The 17,424-nt window shown below is 50.5% G+C and overlaps 1 protein-coding gene across 1 annotated transcript in view; it reads right to left on the reverse strand.

Annotated features, from left to right (window-relative positions):
* Positions 1-15,378, reverse strand: part of LIPE (lipase E, hormone sensitive type) — a 46,817-nt gene extending 31,439 nt beyond the window's left edge. The window contains 3 exon segments of the mRNA XM_048501707.1: positions 11,988-12,000; positions 12,580-12,694; positions 15,316-15,378. Of these exon segments, the coding sequence (XP_048357664.1) occupies positions 11,988-12,000; positions 12,580-12,694; positions 15,316-15,378 (191 nt within the window).
* Positions 15,379-17,424: the final 2,046 nt, after the last annotated feature.

Raw genomic sequence — 17,424 nt, forward strand, 5'->3', positions numbered from 1 at the left:
AGAGGAAGCTTCATGGGTGAGGCCGAGATTGTAATGAAGGCCAACAACCAGCTAAAGATCTGGCAGCTGTGAAATCTACAATGATGATGATGATGATGATGATGATGATGATGATGATGATGATGATGATACCCTGGTTCATATAAGCCGTGTCCCTGGCTCTCTATCATATTCTAGTGCAGACCTCTGTTCTAGTGAGACGAACCACCATAATCCATGACAGGGATATGCAGATGGCAACACCTTGGAATCCTCGACCAGGGGATCCCCCAGGAAAAACAGCAGGGTCGCCTCTCCCCTCCGAGGACTTTTCTCTGGTGCAAACGCCCGTCAGCGTTCCCCACTACAATGGCCCAGGCCAGTGGTTTGCGAGATAGAGATCCTTTCCCCAGAACAAGCTCCAGGTTCGAATCCCCACTCCGCCACGGAGGCTCGCTGGGCGACCCTGGGCCCGTCACACACTCGCAGCCTGACCAACCTCACAGAGCCGCTGCACAGATAAAATGCAGGAGAGAAGAGTGAAGCAAGCACCTCCGAGTCCCCCGTTGGTGGGAAAGGCGGGATAAACAAGAAGAAAACCAAATAAACGTACAGGTGAACACACGGACCGTTACAGGCACTTCGCTAATTCAGAGCCACAAACGTTTCAACAGCACAGCACATACATTACCCCAGTCATTCTTCCAACACTCCTGCAAGGTGGGCCGGTGTTATCCCCCCAGGCTGGGAAGGAGGCTGAGAGAACAGTAGCTTTGTTCTCAGACTACAGAGTGGGCTCGAAGCAGGGCAGAGATCCTGTCAGGGACATTCCCTCCACAAACAGCTCGGACCAGCCCCGAGAGGGTCAGAGGGACAGAGAGGCGTACTCACCCGTCCCTGGCTTTGCAGCGACGGCAGCTTCCTTCGATGTGGTGTCGCAACTGCCCGCCCGCCCGGCTGCCTTAAATGACCACTGGGGAAACTGACAGGCCAACTCTGCCAGCCCATCAGGGAGGTACTGCCAGCCCATTAGGGAGGAGAGTTAGAGCACTTGGCCTCCAGGGGCCAGAAGGCTCCGGTTTTGTTCCTAACAGAGAGAGTAACTGACCACTATTTGCAATAAGAGGACTTTTCCTCTGGGTACTTTCAGAGGGCAGCCGTGTCGGCCTGCAGGAAACCAGCTAGGTTGGGGTGTCAAACGTGCGGCCAGGGCAGTGAATCTGGCCCCTTGAGGGGGCTTATCAGGCCTGCGAGTCAGTTGTGGGGGGCTGTCTCAGCTGGCTTGAAAGCCTGATAAGAACATAAGAACATAAGAACATGCCAGCTGGATCAGACCAGAGTCCATCTAGTCCAGCTCTCTGCTACTCGCAGTGGCCCACCAGGTGCCTTTGGGAGCTCGCGTGCAGGAGAGGTGAAAGCAATTGTCTTCTGCTGCCTGCTGCTCCTAAAAGCACCTGGACTTTTAAAGGTATTTGTAATCTCCAGATCAAAGAAGGGATCAAGATTGGTAGCCATGAATTGACTTCTCCTCCATAAATCTGTCAAGCCCCTTTTCAAGCTATCCGGGTTAGTGGCCCATCACCACCTCCTGTGGCAGCATATTCCAAACACCAATCACCGCGTTCGCGTGAAGAATTGTTTCCTTTTAATAGTCCTAATTCTTCCCCAGCATTTTTTCAATGAATGCCCCTGGTTTCTGAAGAATTATTGTGAGAAAGAGAGAAAAATTTCTCTTTGTCAACATTTTTCACCCTACCCCATGCATAATTCTTATAGGACTTCAACCTCAGACGTCTCCTCTCCAAACTAAAGAGTCCCAAATGCTGCAGCCTCTCCTCATAAGGAAGGTGCTCCAATCCTTCAATCATCTTCGTTGCCCTTCTCTGCACTTTTTCTATCTCTTCGATATCCTTTTTGAGATGTGGCGACCAGAACTGAACACAGTACTCCAAGTGCGGTTGCACCACTGCTTTATATAAGGGCATGACAATCTTTGCAGTTTTATTATCAATTCCTTTCCTAATTATCCCTAATTATCCCTAATTATTCCTGATAACCCCACCAAGCTGCAGGTTCACCAGTCCAAGATCCCCCTCTTGCCATTCTGGGGCCGGCCGAGGCAGCCACCCCCCTCCCCCCAGGGAATGGTCCAACCAAGTCACATTTATGTCATATTCGGCCCTTGTGACAATTGAGTCCACTCAGTAGAGGTCTACAGCCCAACAAGATTTTGGGGGGAGCTATGAACTTCTGAAAGTCAAAGCTGGAAGGGAGCAGAGTTTCTCAAAAATTCATGCTGGTCTCTGAGTTGCTACTGGACTGGGATCTACCTTTTCCTCTGGAGCAGGGGTGGCCAACCTATGGTGCGCCAGATGTTCATTCCTATCAGGCCATGCTGGCAGGAGCTGGTGGGAATTGCAGTCCATGAACATCTGGAGCACCATAGGTTGCCCCCCCCCCCCTGCTCTGGAGCATCTGATGCAAATTCTGCCACTAGACACCCAGGATGAGATAATTTAGGCAGGTGGGGGCGTGTTTGCTTCCTCTGAAATCTGCGTTCTGGTTCGATTCGATTTCGAATACCTTTAAATAGTTTAACATTAACATTGCAAGATATTAACCACTTAGCTACAACTTCCTGACGAAGTTAAAAAATAACACCATTTTAAAAAAATAAATTTAGGCCACCGCTTAAACAGCAGCTCCGTAGTTGTGGCTGTTTAAAAGATACATAACCTTCTGTTTATCTGTAATGCTTTCACTTCCATGCAGGAAGGGGATTATGTGCTTCTTCCTCTCTATCTCATAAAAAGGACAATCCAACAGCATATGAGGTACTGTTTCAGCACAGAACCCATTACCCACATGGGCATTCCTTTTGCTATGTGGAATTCCAAGGTGGCGTCCAAGACTGAGAGAGGAAGAAGGCAGGGCATTACACCTAGCTAAGGTGATTGCTCTACACCACTGGGCCTCAACCAGGAGATAAAGGTACCGGGCTACAATTAATCTGGTTGCAAAATTGAGATGGGGGGAGGGGAAGCATAGGATTTGGAGGGGGTGCTTTTTGAAGGGCCCAAGGAACTAAGTTGGAAGGAATTCCGAAAGAAAAGCTGGTGCAGCAATAACCAAAGAGGTACCACGTGTGGGAAAGAAGGAACATGGGAAGCAACTGAATTAGGCCAAAAATCAGGCCAATAACCCCCCCCCCCCGCCCACCAGCTGTCTGAAGATTCAGTTTCTTCCTTCGCAAAAACCGTGCAGGCTACAAGATTTCTCCCCTTTGTCAAAAACATGGAAGCTAATCTCCCCAAGTCTAGTCTGTTCCCAGATTCTCCATGCCAGGGATCTGCAACCTGCGGCTCTCCAGATGGTCATGGACTACAATTCCCATCAGCCCCTGCCAGCATGGCCAATTGGTCCAGGAGCATCTGGAGAGCCGCAGGCTGCAGACCCCTGGTCTATGCTGTGCGATCAACAGAAGAAACCCGACACGCCAGATGGGCCTGGCCCCCACCCTAGTCTCTGGCTCTGTTGTTTCGTTTCTTTCTTATCTGATGCTGCCGGAACGGAGCGACCGAGCAACATCTTACGCCAACCCATGTAAAACGCAACATCGAGGAAGACTGCTACCCATTACACCTTGGCAGTGAGCCCTGGCCATTGATGGGAACCTCGTGACCCTGTTTGCCACAAGGAGGTGCAAGGGACCGGCCGGCCACTTTCCGGGAAGACGCAAGTTCAGCCCGTGCTGTCTGATCCCAAAGGCTCCCCGGAGTTCATCTCAAAGTAAACAACATCCCAGGGCTACTGCAGAGTCTTTGCCACAACACGGAAATCTGAAGAGAGGAGGGAGGGAGATACAAGGACTTGCTGTTCAGAAGAACCCACTTAGTTATCACGGATGGGCGAGGATAGGTGTGAGGGGTTAGAGCTGTGAATTGGGGTCAGGAGGAGACTGCAGAGGTTCCAGATCCCGGTGGTCCCATAGAGATTCTGCAAGGTCACCTGAGGTCAGTCCTTCCGTCCCCAGCCTAACTCCTACCTCTATAACGGGGGGTGGGCAATTATTTTTTACATGGGGCCGCATAAGAAAGCCAGAAAATGCATTGTGGAGGGCCGGGCCAAAAGGCTGAATTCAATTCTGCATAATATTTATTGTATTTCTTGATATACAAAAAAGCAGTAAATAGCATTGTTTTGACAAGCGAGACGGCAAGACTAGTATATGTTGAAGTTATGCAATGAAAAAGTGAGGTTGCCTTCCAAAAAATGTAATTTATTCACACAAATTTCTCAAAATAATGGTGGACAAAATGTTAACATTTTTTACTATTTGTGACTCATACGGGCCAGTCAGGGTCATCTGGTGGGCCGGATGTGGCCCGCGGGCCGTATAATGCCCTGGTCTGCTCTATAGGGTCGTTGTGAAGATAAAATGGAAAAGAAGAAGAGTTTGGATTGATACCCCCCTTTCTCTCCTGTAAGGAGACTCAGGGTGGTTTATAAACTCCTTTCCGTTCCCCTCCCCAGAATGGACACCTGGTGAGGTAGGTGGGGCTCAGGGAGTCCTGAGAAAATTGTGACCGGCCCAAGGCCACCCACCCGCAGGCTACAGGAGGAGCAGGGAAACAAATCCAGTTCACCAGATAAGAGCCTGTGGTTCAGGTAGATGAGCTGGAGAATCAAACCCGGTTCTCCAGATCAGAGATTAGAGGCCACCACACATGCGAAGGAGTGAGAAATCAAACCCGGTTCTCCAGATTAAAACCCACTGCGCTTAACCACAGCACCGTGCTGACTCACAGAGCGTCTCTGGATACAGGAAAAGAAATGGTGGACTGGCTCATCAGCTCAGAATGAAATCCAAACGCAAGAAGAAGAGTTTAGATTTATACCCTGCCTTTCCCTCAGGTAAGGAGACTCAAGGTGGCTTACAGAATCCTTCTCCTTCCTTTCTCCACAAAAGAAGAGTTTGGATTTATATCCCCCCTTTCTCTCCTGCAGGAGACTCAAAGGGGCTTACAATCTCCTTGCCCTTCCCCACTCACAACAAACACCCTGTGAGGTAGATGGGGCTGAGAGAGCTCCGAGAAACTGTGACTAGCCCAAGGTCACCCAGCTGGCGTGTGTGGGAGTGCACAGGCTAATTTGAATTCCCCAGATAAGCCTCCCCAACTCAAGTGGTAGAGCAGGGAATCAAACCCGGTTCCTCCAGATCAGAGTGCACCTGCTCTTAGCCACTACGCAGCTTGCAGCACTACGCACCTGCTCTTAGCCACTATGCTACTTTGTGAAGCAGGTGCAGCTGAGAGAGTTCTGTAGCACAGGAGAAGAAGAGTTTGGATTTACACCCCACTTCTCTCAACCATAAGGAGTCTCAAAGTGGCTGACGAATGCCTTCCCTTCCTCCCCCTGCAACAGACACCTTGCGAGGCAGGTGGGGCTGAGAGAGTTCAGAGGGATCTGGGACTAGCCCAAGGTCACGTAGCAGGCTTCATGTGGAGGAGCGGGAAAACAAATCCAGTTCACCAGATAAGAGTCTGTGGTTCAGGTAGATGAGCTGGAGAATCAAACCCGGTCCTCCAGATGAGAGTCCCCCATTCTTAACCACCGCATCCTTACGCTACACTGAAAGAATGATGGACGTGGTTTTGGATCCCCAACTCCCCATCAGGGAGAAAAGCGGGGTATAAATAAAATAGATTAGGCAGTCTGGAAAGGGCATTCACACATGCCTTTCCAAGCTAGTTAGCGTGGTTCCTCGATGGGACAGGCTTCCTCAGAAGGTGGTAGCAGGGGGCGTATCTGCCTGGGGACATGGGGCAACAAGGTGCAACTAATCTGGTCACATGGTGGGTGCAAAATTGCCCCCCATGTGACCAGATATCTTCCCCCACGTCTGACTACGTCCTCCCTCGGCCCCGCCCACATCGTCAAAGGGGACGACATGGGCGGGGCCAAGGGAGGCTGAAGTCAGACGAGGCAGCAGGAGACAACCCGTTGGGAACCCCGATCTAGCTTATTTGGCCATACAGTGGAGGCAGTGGCATAGGGGTTAAGAGCAGGTGTACTGCATTCTGGAGGAACTGGGTTTGATTCCCTGCTCTGCCGCTTGAGCTGTGGAGGCTTATCTGGGGAATTCAAATTAGCCTGGGCACTCCAACACATGCCAGCTGGGTGACCTTGGGCTAGTCACAGTTCTTCTGAGCTCTCTTTCGCCTGCCTCACAGGGTGTTTGTTGTGAGGGGGGAAGGGAAAGGAGTTTGTAAGTCCCTTTGAGTCTCCTTACAGGAGAGAAAGGGGGGATATAAATCCAAACTCTTCTCCTTCTCCTTCATACCCTCGAGGTAGTTTGTTTTACGCACCTTTTCATGTGCTGTATTTGCTTCAAGTGATTTCATGCCCCGGCCTAAAAGATTTCCTTAACCGACCTGCTTTTAATTTATTTCATTGGCTTGGGTTGTTGTGTTGATTTGGCCTTGCTTCACTGTTTTAATTGTCAGTTTCCTGGAGCAAACAAACAAACTCCGGCAGCCTAGGATTCCGGACTGGAAGTTGTAACATCTCGCACGATTGGTGCAGAGACCCTTCCTTTCCAGGAAACGACCACTGGATGCAAGAATTTCCAAACCCACTTTATTCCGTGCATTTGAACATTTGTGATCCTTCTCCGCAGGAATCCGATACCAGCCAGGGATCAAACTAGCCAATATGCAGGAAGAGCCACGGTTGATTTGTTGTTAATTATTCACTTCGATTATACCCTGCCTTTCTCCCCAAAGCAGTTTATATCGCTCTCCTATATTTTTACCCAAACAACAACCCTGCAAGGTTGGGCTGGCTGAGAGCTTACGACTGGCCCAAGGGTCGCCAATGAGCTTTCACAGCAAGAGTGGGGATTTTAACCTGGATCTTCCAGATCAGGGGTCTGCAACCTGCGGCTCTCCAGATGTTCATGGACTACAATTCCCATCAGCCCCTGCCAGCATGGCCTGGCAGGGGCTGATGGGAATTCCTTCCTTCCTTCCTTCCTTCCTTCCTTCCTTCCTTCCTTCCTTCCTTCCTTCCTTCCTTCCTTCCTTCCTTCCTTCCTTCCTTCCTTCCTTCAATTTCTATGCCGCCCGATCCCCGAAGGGCTCCGGGCGGTGAACAACATAGTTCAAAACATGAGACAGGAGCAAATCATATACAATACAATACATAGGCTCCATCCTATTAATCATCAATAAAACATCTTAAAATCCATATAAAACAGCGGATAACAATTAATAAATAATCAGGAGGCGTCCAAAACCCCAATAAAAACCTCCCCCAAAAAGGGGGACGGCAGGCCTCTCAATATGAGGGGCTCTGATGTAACAGTGCCAGGGCAAAGAGAAGTGAGGGAGTCCATGAACATCTGGAGAGTCGCAGGTTGCAGACCCCTGACCTACACAGACTGGCTGTCCTATGTCTCAGGTAAAGGTCTCATTGCCTATTACCTGGTTCTTCTACCTGGAGATGCCTGGGATTGAACCCGGGACTTCCTGCATGCCAGGCAGATTCTCTGCCACTGAGCTGCAGCCCCTCCCTACCAGGTTCCTGCCCCAATTCAAACTGAGACAACACATGCAGAAGAAGAAGAGCTTGGATTTATATCCCCCCTTTCTCTCCTGCAGGAGACTCAAAGGGGCTTACAATCTCCTTGCCCTTCCCCCCTCACAACAAACACCCTGTGAGGTAGGTGGGGCTGAGAGAGCTCCGAGCTCAGCTGTGGACCCTAGCCCAAGGTCACCCAGAAGCTGGCGTGTGTGGGAGTCCACAGCCTAATCTGAACTCCCCCGATAAGCCTCCCACAGCTCAGAGGCTGATAGAGCGGGGAATCAAACCCGGTTCCTCCAGATTAGCTACACGAGCTCTTAACCTCCTAAGCCACTGCTGGAGAAAAGGGGCTGATGGGATTTGTAGTCCATGAACATCTGGAGAGCCGCAGGTTGCAGACCCCTGTTCCAGATACTAGTCCGACACTCTTAGATCGTACCTCATGCTGGCCCTCTCAGTTTGCCTTCCAGCACATGTTTTCCTACATAAATCAGGATTCTTTCGGGAGTTTATCTGGTTTGACCTCAGGACGCTGGTGACTAGGGAAAAACAGAATAGCACAGAACCACAACAGACCAACCGCGTGGAGTCAGGCCACGGGGCACGGGGACACCGCAGAGAGGTCCAAGAACAGGGAATGCAGGGGACTGGGGAAGAGAGCAAGTAGAACTGGCTCACAAAAAAACAGGCAACGGTCGGCTCCAAAGAGGGTGGAGTCGGGGAGCACTCCATTATCTCCCTTCCTTCCCCAGGGCTACGAGCTGCGTGCAACCTTGCCCTTTGACCTCAGCTGGGGAGAGACGGAGAAACCGACGCAAGAGATTAGTGGTGTCAGGGGCTTGGCCTCCACACGGGCCTGCAGCCCTCCACTCCAGGACTGGCAGAACAGGGGCCGCACCTTCGCCTGGCCTGTCTCGCTTTGCTCTTTGCCCTGATGCTTCAAATCCCAGCACCAAAACACTGGTGACAGCGAGAGCCAGAAAACAAAATGCCCCCTCCAATTAAGATTAACAAGCGCCCCCGTGGGACGGGGACGCCGGCCCAGAGCGACTCCTGGCAGCGCCAGGCGCTCATTGTTAACAACACGGGCCCCGTTGTGACTTGCCAGGGGAGGCGCCAGCCACTCCCTGCTCTGGGCGCTACACGGAAGCTGCGGGAGGCCAAAGAATTTGCAGAGGAGGGAAAGTGTCTAGTTGCGGTTCTACATTACGGAGCAACGCTCTAGTCTAGAGCCTATTTTAAATGCCCAATAGAGGCTGTTCTTGTTGTGAGATGCGAAGCCATGTGGCAAGTTTGGACAGCGCATTACCGACGCTTGGCACCCACACGGAATAGCAGCCACAACATTGGGCACTTCACATTTCTTTGTAAGCGAGGGATGGCGTCACTGACAACACAGGTCAAATGGCTGCATTTGTCATCTCAGCTGTCCTCACCCCTCCAAGGGAGATATTATGGTGGTGAAAAATGCTGTTAAGTCACAGCTGAGTTACAGCAACCCCGTAGGGCAGGGGTGGCCAACCTACGGTGCTCCAGATATTCATGGACCACAATTCCCATCGGCCCCTGCCATAATGGCCAATTGTTCATGGACTGCAATTCCCATCAGCCCCTGCCAGCATGGGCCGATTGTTCATGGACTGCAATTCCCATCAGCCCCTGCCAGCATGGGCCGATTGTTCATGGACTACAATTCCCATCAGCCCCTGCCAGCATGGGCCGATTGTTCATGGACTACAATTCCCATCAGCCCCTGCCAGCATGGGCCTCGCATTGTTCATGGACTGCACTTCCCACTCAGCCCCCTGCCAGCATGGGTCCCGATTGTACATGGACTGCAATTCCCACCAGCCCCTGCCAGCATGGGCCGATTGTTCATGGACTGCAATTCCCACCAGCCCCTGCCAGCATGGGCCGATTGTTCATGGACTGCAATTCCCACCAGCCCCTGCCAGCATGGGCCGATTGTTCATGGACTGCAATTCCCATCAGCCCCTGCCAGCATGGGCCAATTGTTCATGGACTGCAATTCCCACCAGCCCCTGCCAGCATGAGCTGATTGTTCATGGACTACAATTCCCATCGGCCCCTGCCAGCATGGCCAATTGTTCATGGACTGCAATTCCCATCAGCCCCTGCCAGCATGGGCCGATTGTTCATGGACTGCAATTCCCATCAGCCCCTGCCAGCATGGGCCGATTGTTCATGGACTGCAATTCCCATCAGCCCCTGCCAGCATGGCCGATTGTTCATGGACTACAATTCCCATCAGCCCCTGCCAGCATGGGCCGATTGTTCATGGACTGCAATTCCTATCAGCCCCTGCCAGCATGGCCAATTTTTCATGGACTGCAATTCCCATCAGCCCCTGCCAGCATGGGCCAATTGTTCATGGACTGCAATTCCCATCAGCCCCTGCCAGCATGGCCGATTGTTCATGGACTGCAATTCCCATCAGCCCGCCAGAATGGGCCGATTGTTCGTGGACTGCAATTCCCATCTGCCCCTGCCAGCATGGGCCAATTGTTCATGGACATGCTGGCAGGGGCTGATGGGAATTGCAGTCCATGAACATCTGGAGAACCATAGGTTGGCCACCCCTACCGTAGGGTTTCAAGGCCAGAAATGTCCGGAGGTCATTGCCTCTGTCCAGAGAAATGTCCAGAGGTCATTGCCTGCCTCTGAGTAGCAACCTTGGACTTCCTTGGTGGACTCCCAAACACTAGCCAGTTTCCAAAGTCTTACGAGGTGAGTCTAGCCTGAGCCATCCACGTCAGGGAGCCATCAGCCTCCTCCTACCGCAAATGAAGAGATAAAGCTGCAAGAACGACAGCTTGCCCGTGCCAAGGTGAAATCTGAACCCAGGACTTCCTGCCACACTCCCAGTTTTGGCTCTGCAATTATGCAGGACTTGTCCAGTGGACTCCCCAGGTAAACAAGCACCAACTGCTGGACTGCTTTTCCACATGGACATAACCGGATATGTTCCCCACCTGCTACCCTGAGAAAAACCCATCAGAAGGCAAAGCAGAATAGATCTGTTCTCAGATATGCTCACAGGGTTGCATTTGGACCACATAGAAGAAAAGACCCCAGGGTTAATCGAGAACTGCTTTATGGTATTCAGAGCCAGACCCAACATGCTTCACACAGCGACAGACATCCTACTTCGGTTACTTTCAGCCATCGGTATGACCCGTATTTGAGACCACACCACGGCACAGTCAGCTAGCAAAGATAATCTGCCGAGAAGTGGAGGGGCCAGGCAGAGGAAAAGACAACAAGTGAAAAACTGTGCCACTGGTAATAAAGGGATTTCCCTGGGTGCTACCAAAGGTTGTGCTCAAATTAGGTGTTCCCTGTTGCATACCTGAATATCTGGATTGCCAACAGCAATAATAGTTGAGAAAGTCTGGAAACCTCTTTCACCATTCCTGTCTGCTCCCAAAATTAGGCTTTTTTTTTGGGGGGGGGGGAAGCAACCCCAACAGCTGCTGTACTAGATAGAGCAGAGTAGGGATCAAATAGAAAGAAACAGGCCTCAAAGATTTAGCCAATGTGATGTTGTAGGTCAGGGCTGTTCAGCTCTGGTGCCCCAGATGTTCATCGACTACGATCCCCATCAGCCCCTGCCATGGCCATACTGGCAGGGGCTGATGGGAATTGTAGCCCATGAACATCTGGGACGCCAGAGTTGGGGGCTGATGGGAATTGTAGTCCAAGAACATCTGGGGCTCCAGAGTTGGACACCCCTGTTGTAGGGGATATGGTGCTGGGTTTCGATCTCAGAGACCTATGCCCAAATCTACTTCCCCTTAGCCATGAAGTTTCCCAGGGGTCTGTAGCAGAGCTCCCCAGTAACACTGTCCAGGGGTCTAAAGCAGTGGTTCTCAACCTTCCTAATGCCGCGACCCTTTAATACAGTTCCTCATGTTGTGGTGACCCCCAACCGCAAAATTATTTGTGTCTCGGTCCCTAAGACCATCGGAAATATGTGTTTTCCGATGGTCTTAGGCGACCCCTGTGAAAGGGACGTTCGACCCCCAAAGGGGTCGCAACCAACAGGTTGAGAACCGCTGGTCTAAAGGGTGACTGTGAACATGGCAGACTTACAGGGTGTGAGGATGCCAGCCTCCAGGTGAGACCTGGGGATTCTCCAGAATGACAGCTCGTCTCCAGACCACACAGCTCAGTTGCCCGGAAGGAAATGGATGCTTTCCTGGCACCCGCCAGGTGTTCGGAGATGCTGTTCCCATATTGTGCCCCACTGAGATCTCTTCTCCTCCCCAGGCTACGTTCCCAAATCTCCATAAATTTCCTAAACTGGATCTGGCAACCCTACCCTATATCCAATGGTCCTGGCAAGCCTTACAGGGAGGTATTAAGCCCCCCCCCCCAAAAAAATTTCAGACACTCCTCTTCATCTTTTGAGGGGTGTGTGTGTGTTTCAACAACCACACAGCTGATGATCAGTCCAGTGAGCTTAAAAGATTCCAGGTGCCCCCTACCCTCTTTCTTTCCTCGCCCGCACAGGCCCCTCCTATTATTCCCTCCTCACCCACACTGCTACTGGGGGGAGAGGGAAGAGGACCCCTTCCCACAAAACTCAGTGGGATTCCACACAAAATCTCCTTCCCTGGGGGAGGAGTGATGCAAGGAAACCTGGGTTCGAATCCCTTGCTCAGCCATGAAGCTCGCTTTGGGCCGGCTTCGTCCGTCAGCCTACCTCAAAGGGCTGTTGTTGAGAGAAAAGCAGGGGGAACTGCTTTGGGTTTCTTATATATGTATATAAACGGAAGGGTTGGGGGGGGGGGCTCTCTTCTCATTGCAGCTTCCTGATTAAATAATTCAAGTCTCCTTCACACCTGGGAGGGAGAGGAAAGCAAAGCTCACTTTCTGCACACCCCCCTTAAGCAATGGAATTGCCCAGTGCCTGGGGAAAGAAATAGGCCAGACCCCACCATTACATCTTAAAGGGGGGGCGCCCGTCGCGTCAAACGACCCCGCCCACACTCACCCAAAGGGCTCCGTCTCCACAGCCCGCAGCTTGCCAGCCAGCCCCCCCTCCCAACCGGCTTCCGTCTCGGATCGAATGCTCGGAGACGCCACATGACCGCCACGCACGAATGGGGTGAGGGCGGAGCCGGGTGGGTGGTCCGTTGTAGCGTCATCGGGGAAGCAGGGTTGCCGGGGTGACGGCGTCCTAGCTCCTGCTTTGGCTTTTCCGGCCTTAAAGGGCCCGCGCGCCGGAATGCGGCATGGGCGGGAGCGGGAGGGATCGGAGAGGAGACGCTTGAATCGGATTGGGGACGGCTGTTCACACGCCACTGGGGGTTCTCTTTCTTGATTGGACGGTTTTTAAAAAAAATATATGCACGCTTTTTGAAATGCATGCTTTTAAATATGCACGATATGCACGCTTTTTAATTCATGCACGCCCCCGTTGAATCCAATGAGGGATTTAACTACTAAGCAATCTGACTTGCGTGGGAATTGCTCTCCCCTGCCAGTAAAGGCTGCTGTCCTAACCACGTTGTCTTAGAAGTAAACGCGTGACAGCTCTGCCATCCCTCCACTCCTTTAATCGACTTTGATTTTATGCAATTAATTTTATTTGGGGATTCAATTCAATTCAATAAGCCTTTATTGGCATATACCAATAGTATAAAAATACAATTCCAGTTAAAAAGTGAATAGTAAAAAACTTTGCGTTTGTCATACATTCAGTTTACAAACTTCTGACAAAAACTTTGCCACTGTAAGGCAACAATGAAAATCCTGACAATTTAAAAGCATAACTACTTTATCTGATTCAGTATAATCAATCATATAGGGTCTATAGCTTGGGATAACAGGCTGGATCGGAGTTCTTGGCATATAATAATGCCGTTCAGGAGAATGTGTGTGTGGATGGAATCCAACCCGTCCTACGCTACAGGGACATGAACCTTCTTATCGCTTGGAAGACCTTTTAAGTCTTCCCCCCCTCTATGTAGCGGAGATGGTGCATGATGTTAAATCTAGGCCAGCAAATAGGCTCTCCTGTGTATGGGATTTGTGAGTCAGCCTGTAATGTAATAGGCTGGGTATCCCCATGCGTGAAAGGAATTGACATATCGGTGTTGGTGGACAAGATTTATTTGCCAAGCTCTGCAGTTGTTGATAGTCCATTGCTAACAGCCTCTCTTTAACGAGGGCAAAAGTTTCAGTAAAGGTTAGCATATTGAAGGAGTCACTGTCATAACCCAGTTCCCCAATCTTGCTGCTGTAACTATTGTGCACCATTTTGAATGGTGGAGTTCACTCAAGGTAAGTTGGGTCAATGAGTTTCTGGAGCTTCGGTAGTGAATATTTAACCAGAATTTTATAATGATTAGCCAAATAGTGGCCTCTATAGAATATTGGCCAGATTCTAAACATAAGACTGCGTACGGGACGCAGCTTGGCACGCCAAATAATTTGTGCAAGAATTTGGAGTGGAATGATTTGATAATGCTGTTATTCGGAATTAGCCAAATAGGAGCTCCACAGAGATTTGGGGATTCATGGGCTGCCCTTCCCCATGGCTGGCGCAGGGCAGCACACAGAAAAAAATCCAATTAACACCCCCCCCCCAACTGAAAATCCAACTTAAAAATCCCAGTACAGTGTTGATGTCATGATACAATTCTAGCTAGGGGGCATGGAGGGTAATGGGAAGGGAAATGAAAGAAAAGGCTAAGGACAGGGAGGCCGGTTATGTTGGAAAAATGGCCATTGCTGTCCTCAGCCACAGGTCTCTGTCTTACAGGTGCTGTGGAACTGAGGCCCTTTCGGCACATGCAGAATAATGCACTTTTCAATCCACTTTCACAACTGTTTGCAAGTGGGTTTTGCTATTCCGCACAGCTGCCAAGTGCATTGAAAGTGCATTATTCTGCATGTGCGGAAGAGGCCTGAGATAGTTCCCGGGCCCCATTCAACAAAGTATTCCACTGGGCTGAGAATGCCGGATATCTTTTCGTCCAGGGATCACCACCAGCAAGTGGTTATCGGGCCTTTCCCCACTCACCATATGCCGCGGGGTAACCTCTTGAAGAGACCCGGGGATCCTGGACGTTCCCCACCGCACCAGCGGCCACAGCGCAGCTGCCCAGAATCTGTTGCTCTCCCACCTCCTTGGCGCGCGTCAAATTAGCTCCTCTTCAAACAGCAACATTTTCAAAAACACCACGGTTGCCGCGGGGTGGTGGGGAACCTCGGCTGTTTACGCGTGGTTGATTCGGCTAGACGCACAGCCTTCCGCCAATCATCAGGCAACAGGCTCCTCCATTTTGTTTAGGAGGGTGTCCCCTGGCCAGAAATTACGCGACATGAAGCTATGTGATGACGTGAGGGACGACATCTTTGTCCCAAGGAAAGCACAGATTCGAATTCCAGGTGCTCAGACACACGCCCCTTGTATGGACAGCCAGAAATGTCCAAATATACTCGATACGGGCGCAAAGCAACGAGCTTAATGGAGAAGATGAAAAAGGGGAGGGAGCTTACAGGAAAGGCGCAGGGGGCTTCCACTTTCACACCTAAACGCTGACTGTTGATGACGCGGTTCTTTAAGGCCGACTACAGAAAGCTGCCATCGCCGACTGATTTATGACGCCTGCATGTGTTGATCGGCTCGCTCAAAACAACGCTGGCCCAGCGCCTTTTGTGATGTCAAGCTTTTCAGCACGCACGCACGCGGCGGTAGCCTATCAAAAAAAACAACTTTACGTAATAGCCAATCAAATGGGAGGCCCGCTTCTTCGGGTGCGTCCGCCACTTCCGGGTGACCATGACGCCGAGCATGCTGCTGCCAGCCAATCAGAACGCCGATTGCCACGGACTCTTTGGCATAGTTCTGCAGGACCACCCCGCATTATTTCGTGAATGGCAAATGAGTGGGGAACAATTTCTCCGCGCTCAAAAGCCGCGGAGGCTTTTCTACGCGGGGTCGCTGCGGTGTTGCACTCAAAAGAGGTAAAGTGCGGAAAGGCCCATCCAGAAAGCGCTTCTCCTGGGGTGAAAGATTAAGTCCTGCTGCGTGCATCTGCCATCAAAAAGTGGATGCTTGCATCTTATATTATGTGTGGGTACTGGGTTCGTCAACCTCCAGGCTGGGCCTGGGGGTCTCTCGGGGCACTTGCGGAGCACATATGCAGAATAATGCTCTTTTAATCCACTTTCACAGTTGTTTGCAAGGGTTTTTTGCTATTTTGCACAGTAAAGTCCAGCTGCAAAGTGCATTGACAGTGGATTGAAAGTGCATTGAAAGTGCATTGAAAGTGCATTATTCTGCATGTGCAAAAGTGCCCTCAGCAGAGTCGTACTGACCTAGGGACATGGGGGGGGGGGTGCACCCAGAGACCAAGTCATCTCTGGGCACCATTTTCCCTACATAAGCCTCTGGATTACTGTCCGAATCACAGAGGTCAGTTTACCTGGAGAAAATGCCTGCTTTAGAAGGATACTCTATAGCAGTGGTGGCGAACCTATGGCACGGGTGCCAGAGGTGGCACTCAGAGCCCTCTCTGTGGGCATGCACAAACAGTCGCCTTCACACACACACACACACACACACACACACACACACACACACACACACACACACACACACACACACACACACACACACACACACACACATATCTAGGCTGGCCTGGGCCGCTTTGCTCAATTATTAGCACTGAACCTAAGACCTAGTTTTGGGGAAGCAGTGTAGGTAACCCTGTTAACAGAGGTGGGATCCAGCAGGTTCTCACCAGTTCCCGAGAGTGGGCTACTAATAATTTGTGTGTGCCAAGAGGGGGTTACTAATTGGGTCTGCTTTTCCTTTAGAAATTCCATTAGGTCCAAAAATCATAAAGTCCTGTTGTTTCCTTTGTGGCTGGTTAGCGAAGGTAGAAAACGGGATAATTCTCCCTGTTGGGCTGTTTTAAAAACATGTTTTAGAAATATGGTAAAGTTCCTTGTTTAAGGAAAGTCTCCTTCTTTTGATTTCTAGAAACAAAATTAAGAACATAAGAACATAAGAACATAAGAACAAGCCAGCTGGATCAGACCAAAGTCCATCTAGTCCAGCTCTCTGCTACTCACAGTGGCCCACCAGGTGCCTTTGGGAGCTCACATGTAGGATGTGAACGTGTAACCCCCATGCCCAGAATGGGTTGGCCCAGTAAGGGGGTGGAGACTCAGAGCAGCAGAAAGGCTGCAAGAGCTCTTTGCAGAAGACAAGGCTACCAGACTCGGACCTTGATTTCTATAAGCCCTTAACACCTTGTTAAGGTAATTGAAATATTGTTGGGAACTACTGGGAAGGTAGTTGTTTGTTTGTTTTTGCTATGTTGTAAATGTTGGAGTTTATTGTTTCAGGGTTTCTTTTGTGGTTGTAATGGGTGAGAGTTCTCCTGGAGACCTTCATCATGTTGCAACCTGTTCATCAAGCCCTTGGAGTCTTCAGGAGCCAACCCACTTGCCAAGAAGAATTTGGACTTGGCAATATCAGTAGACTGTAAATAGAAGGACTTGAAATGCAACCTGAACAGGGCCTTGAATTGTAACGTTAAATGTTGATGTTTTAAAAGTGTTAATTGTAAAGAAAAGTAAACCATTTTGTTGTTTAAAAATTGTTGTTGCAACTCATTCCAAGTGCTGCCCCACAGAACCCACAGTTGAGGTTACAAACGCAATGGCCTTCTACTGCTGTTGCTCCCGAGCACCTGGTCTGTTAAGGCATTTGCAATCTCAGATCAAAGAGGATCAAGATTGGTAGCCATAAATCGACTTCTCCTCCATAAATCTGTCCAAGCCCCTTTAAAGTTAATATCCCAGGTTAGTAAGGTG

Source organism: Sphaerodactylus townsendi, linkage group LG06 (genome assembly GCF_021028975.2).
Source record: "Sphaerodactylus townsendi isolate TG3544 linkage group LG06, MPM_Stown_v2.3, whole genome shotgun sequence".
NCBI classification, from domain to species: domain Eukaryota; kingdom Metazoa; phylum Chordata; class Lepidosauria; order Squamata; family Sphaerodactylidae; genus Sphaerodactylus; species Sphaerodactylus townsendi.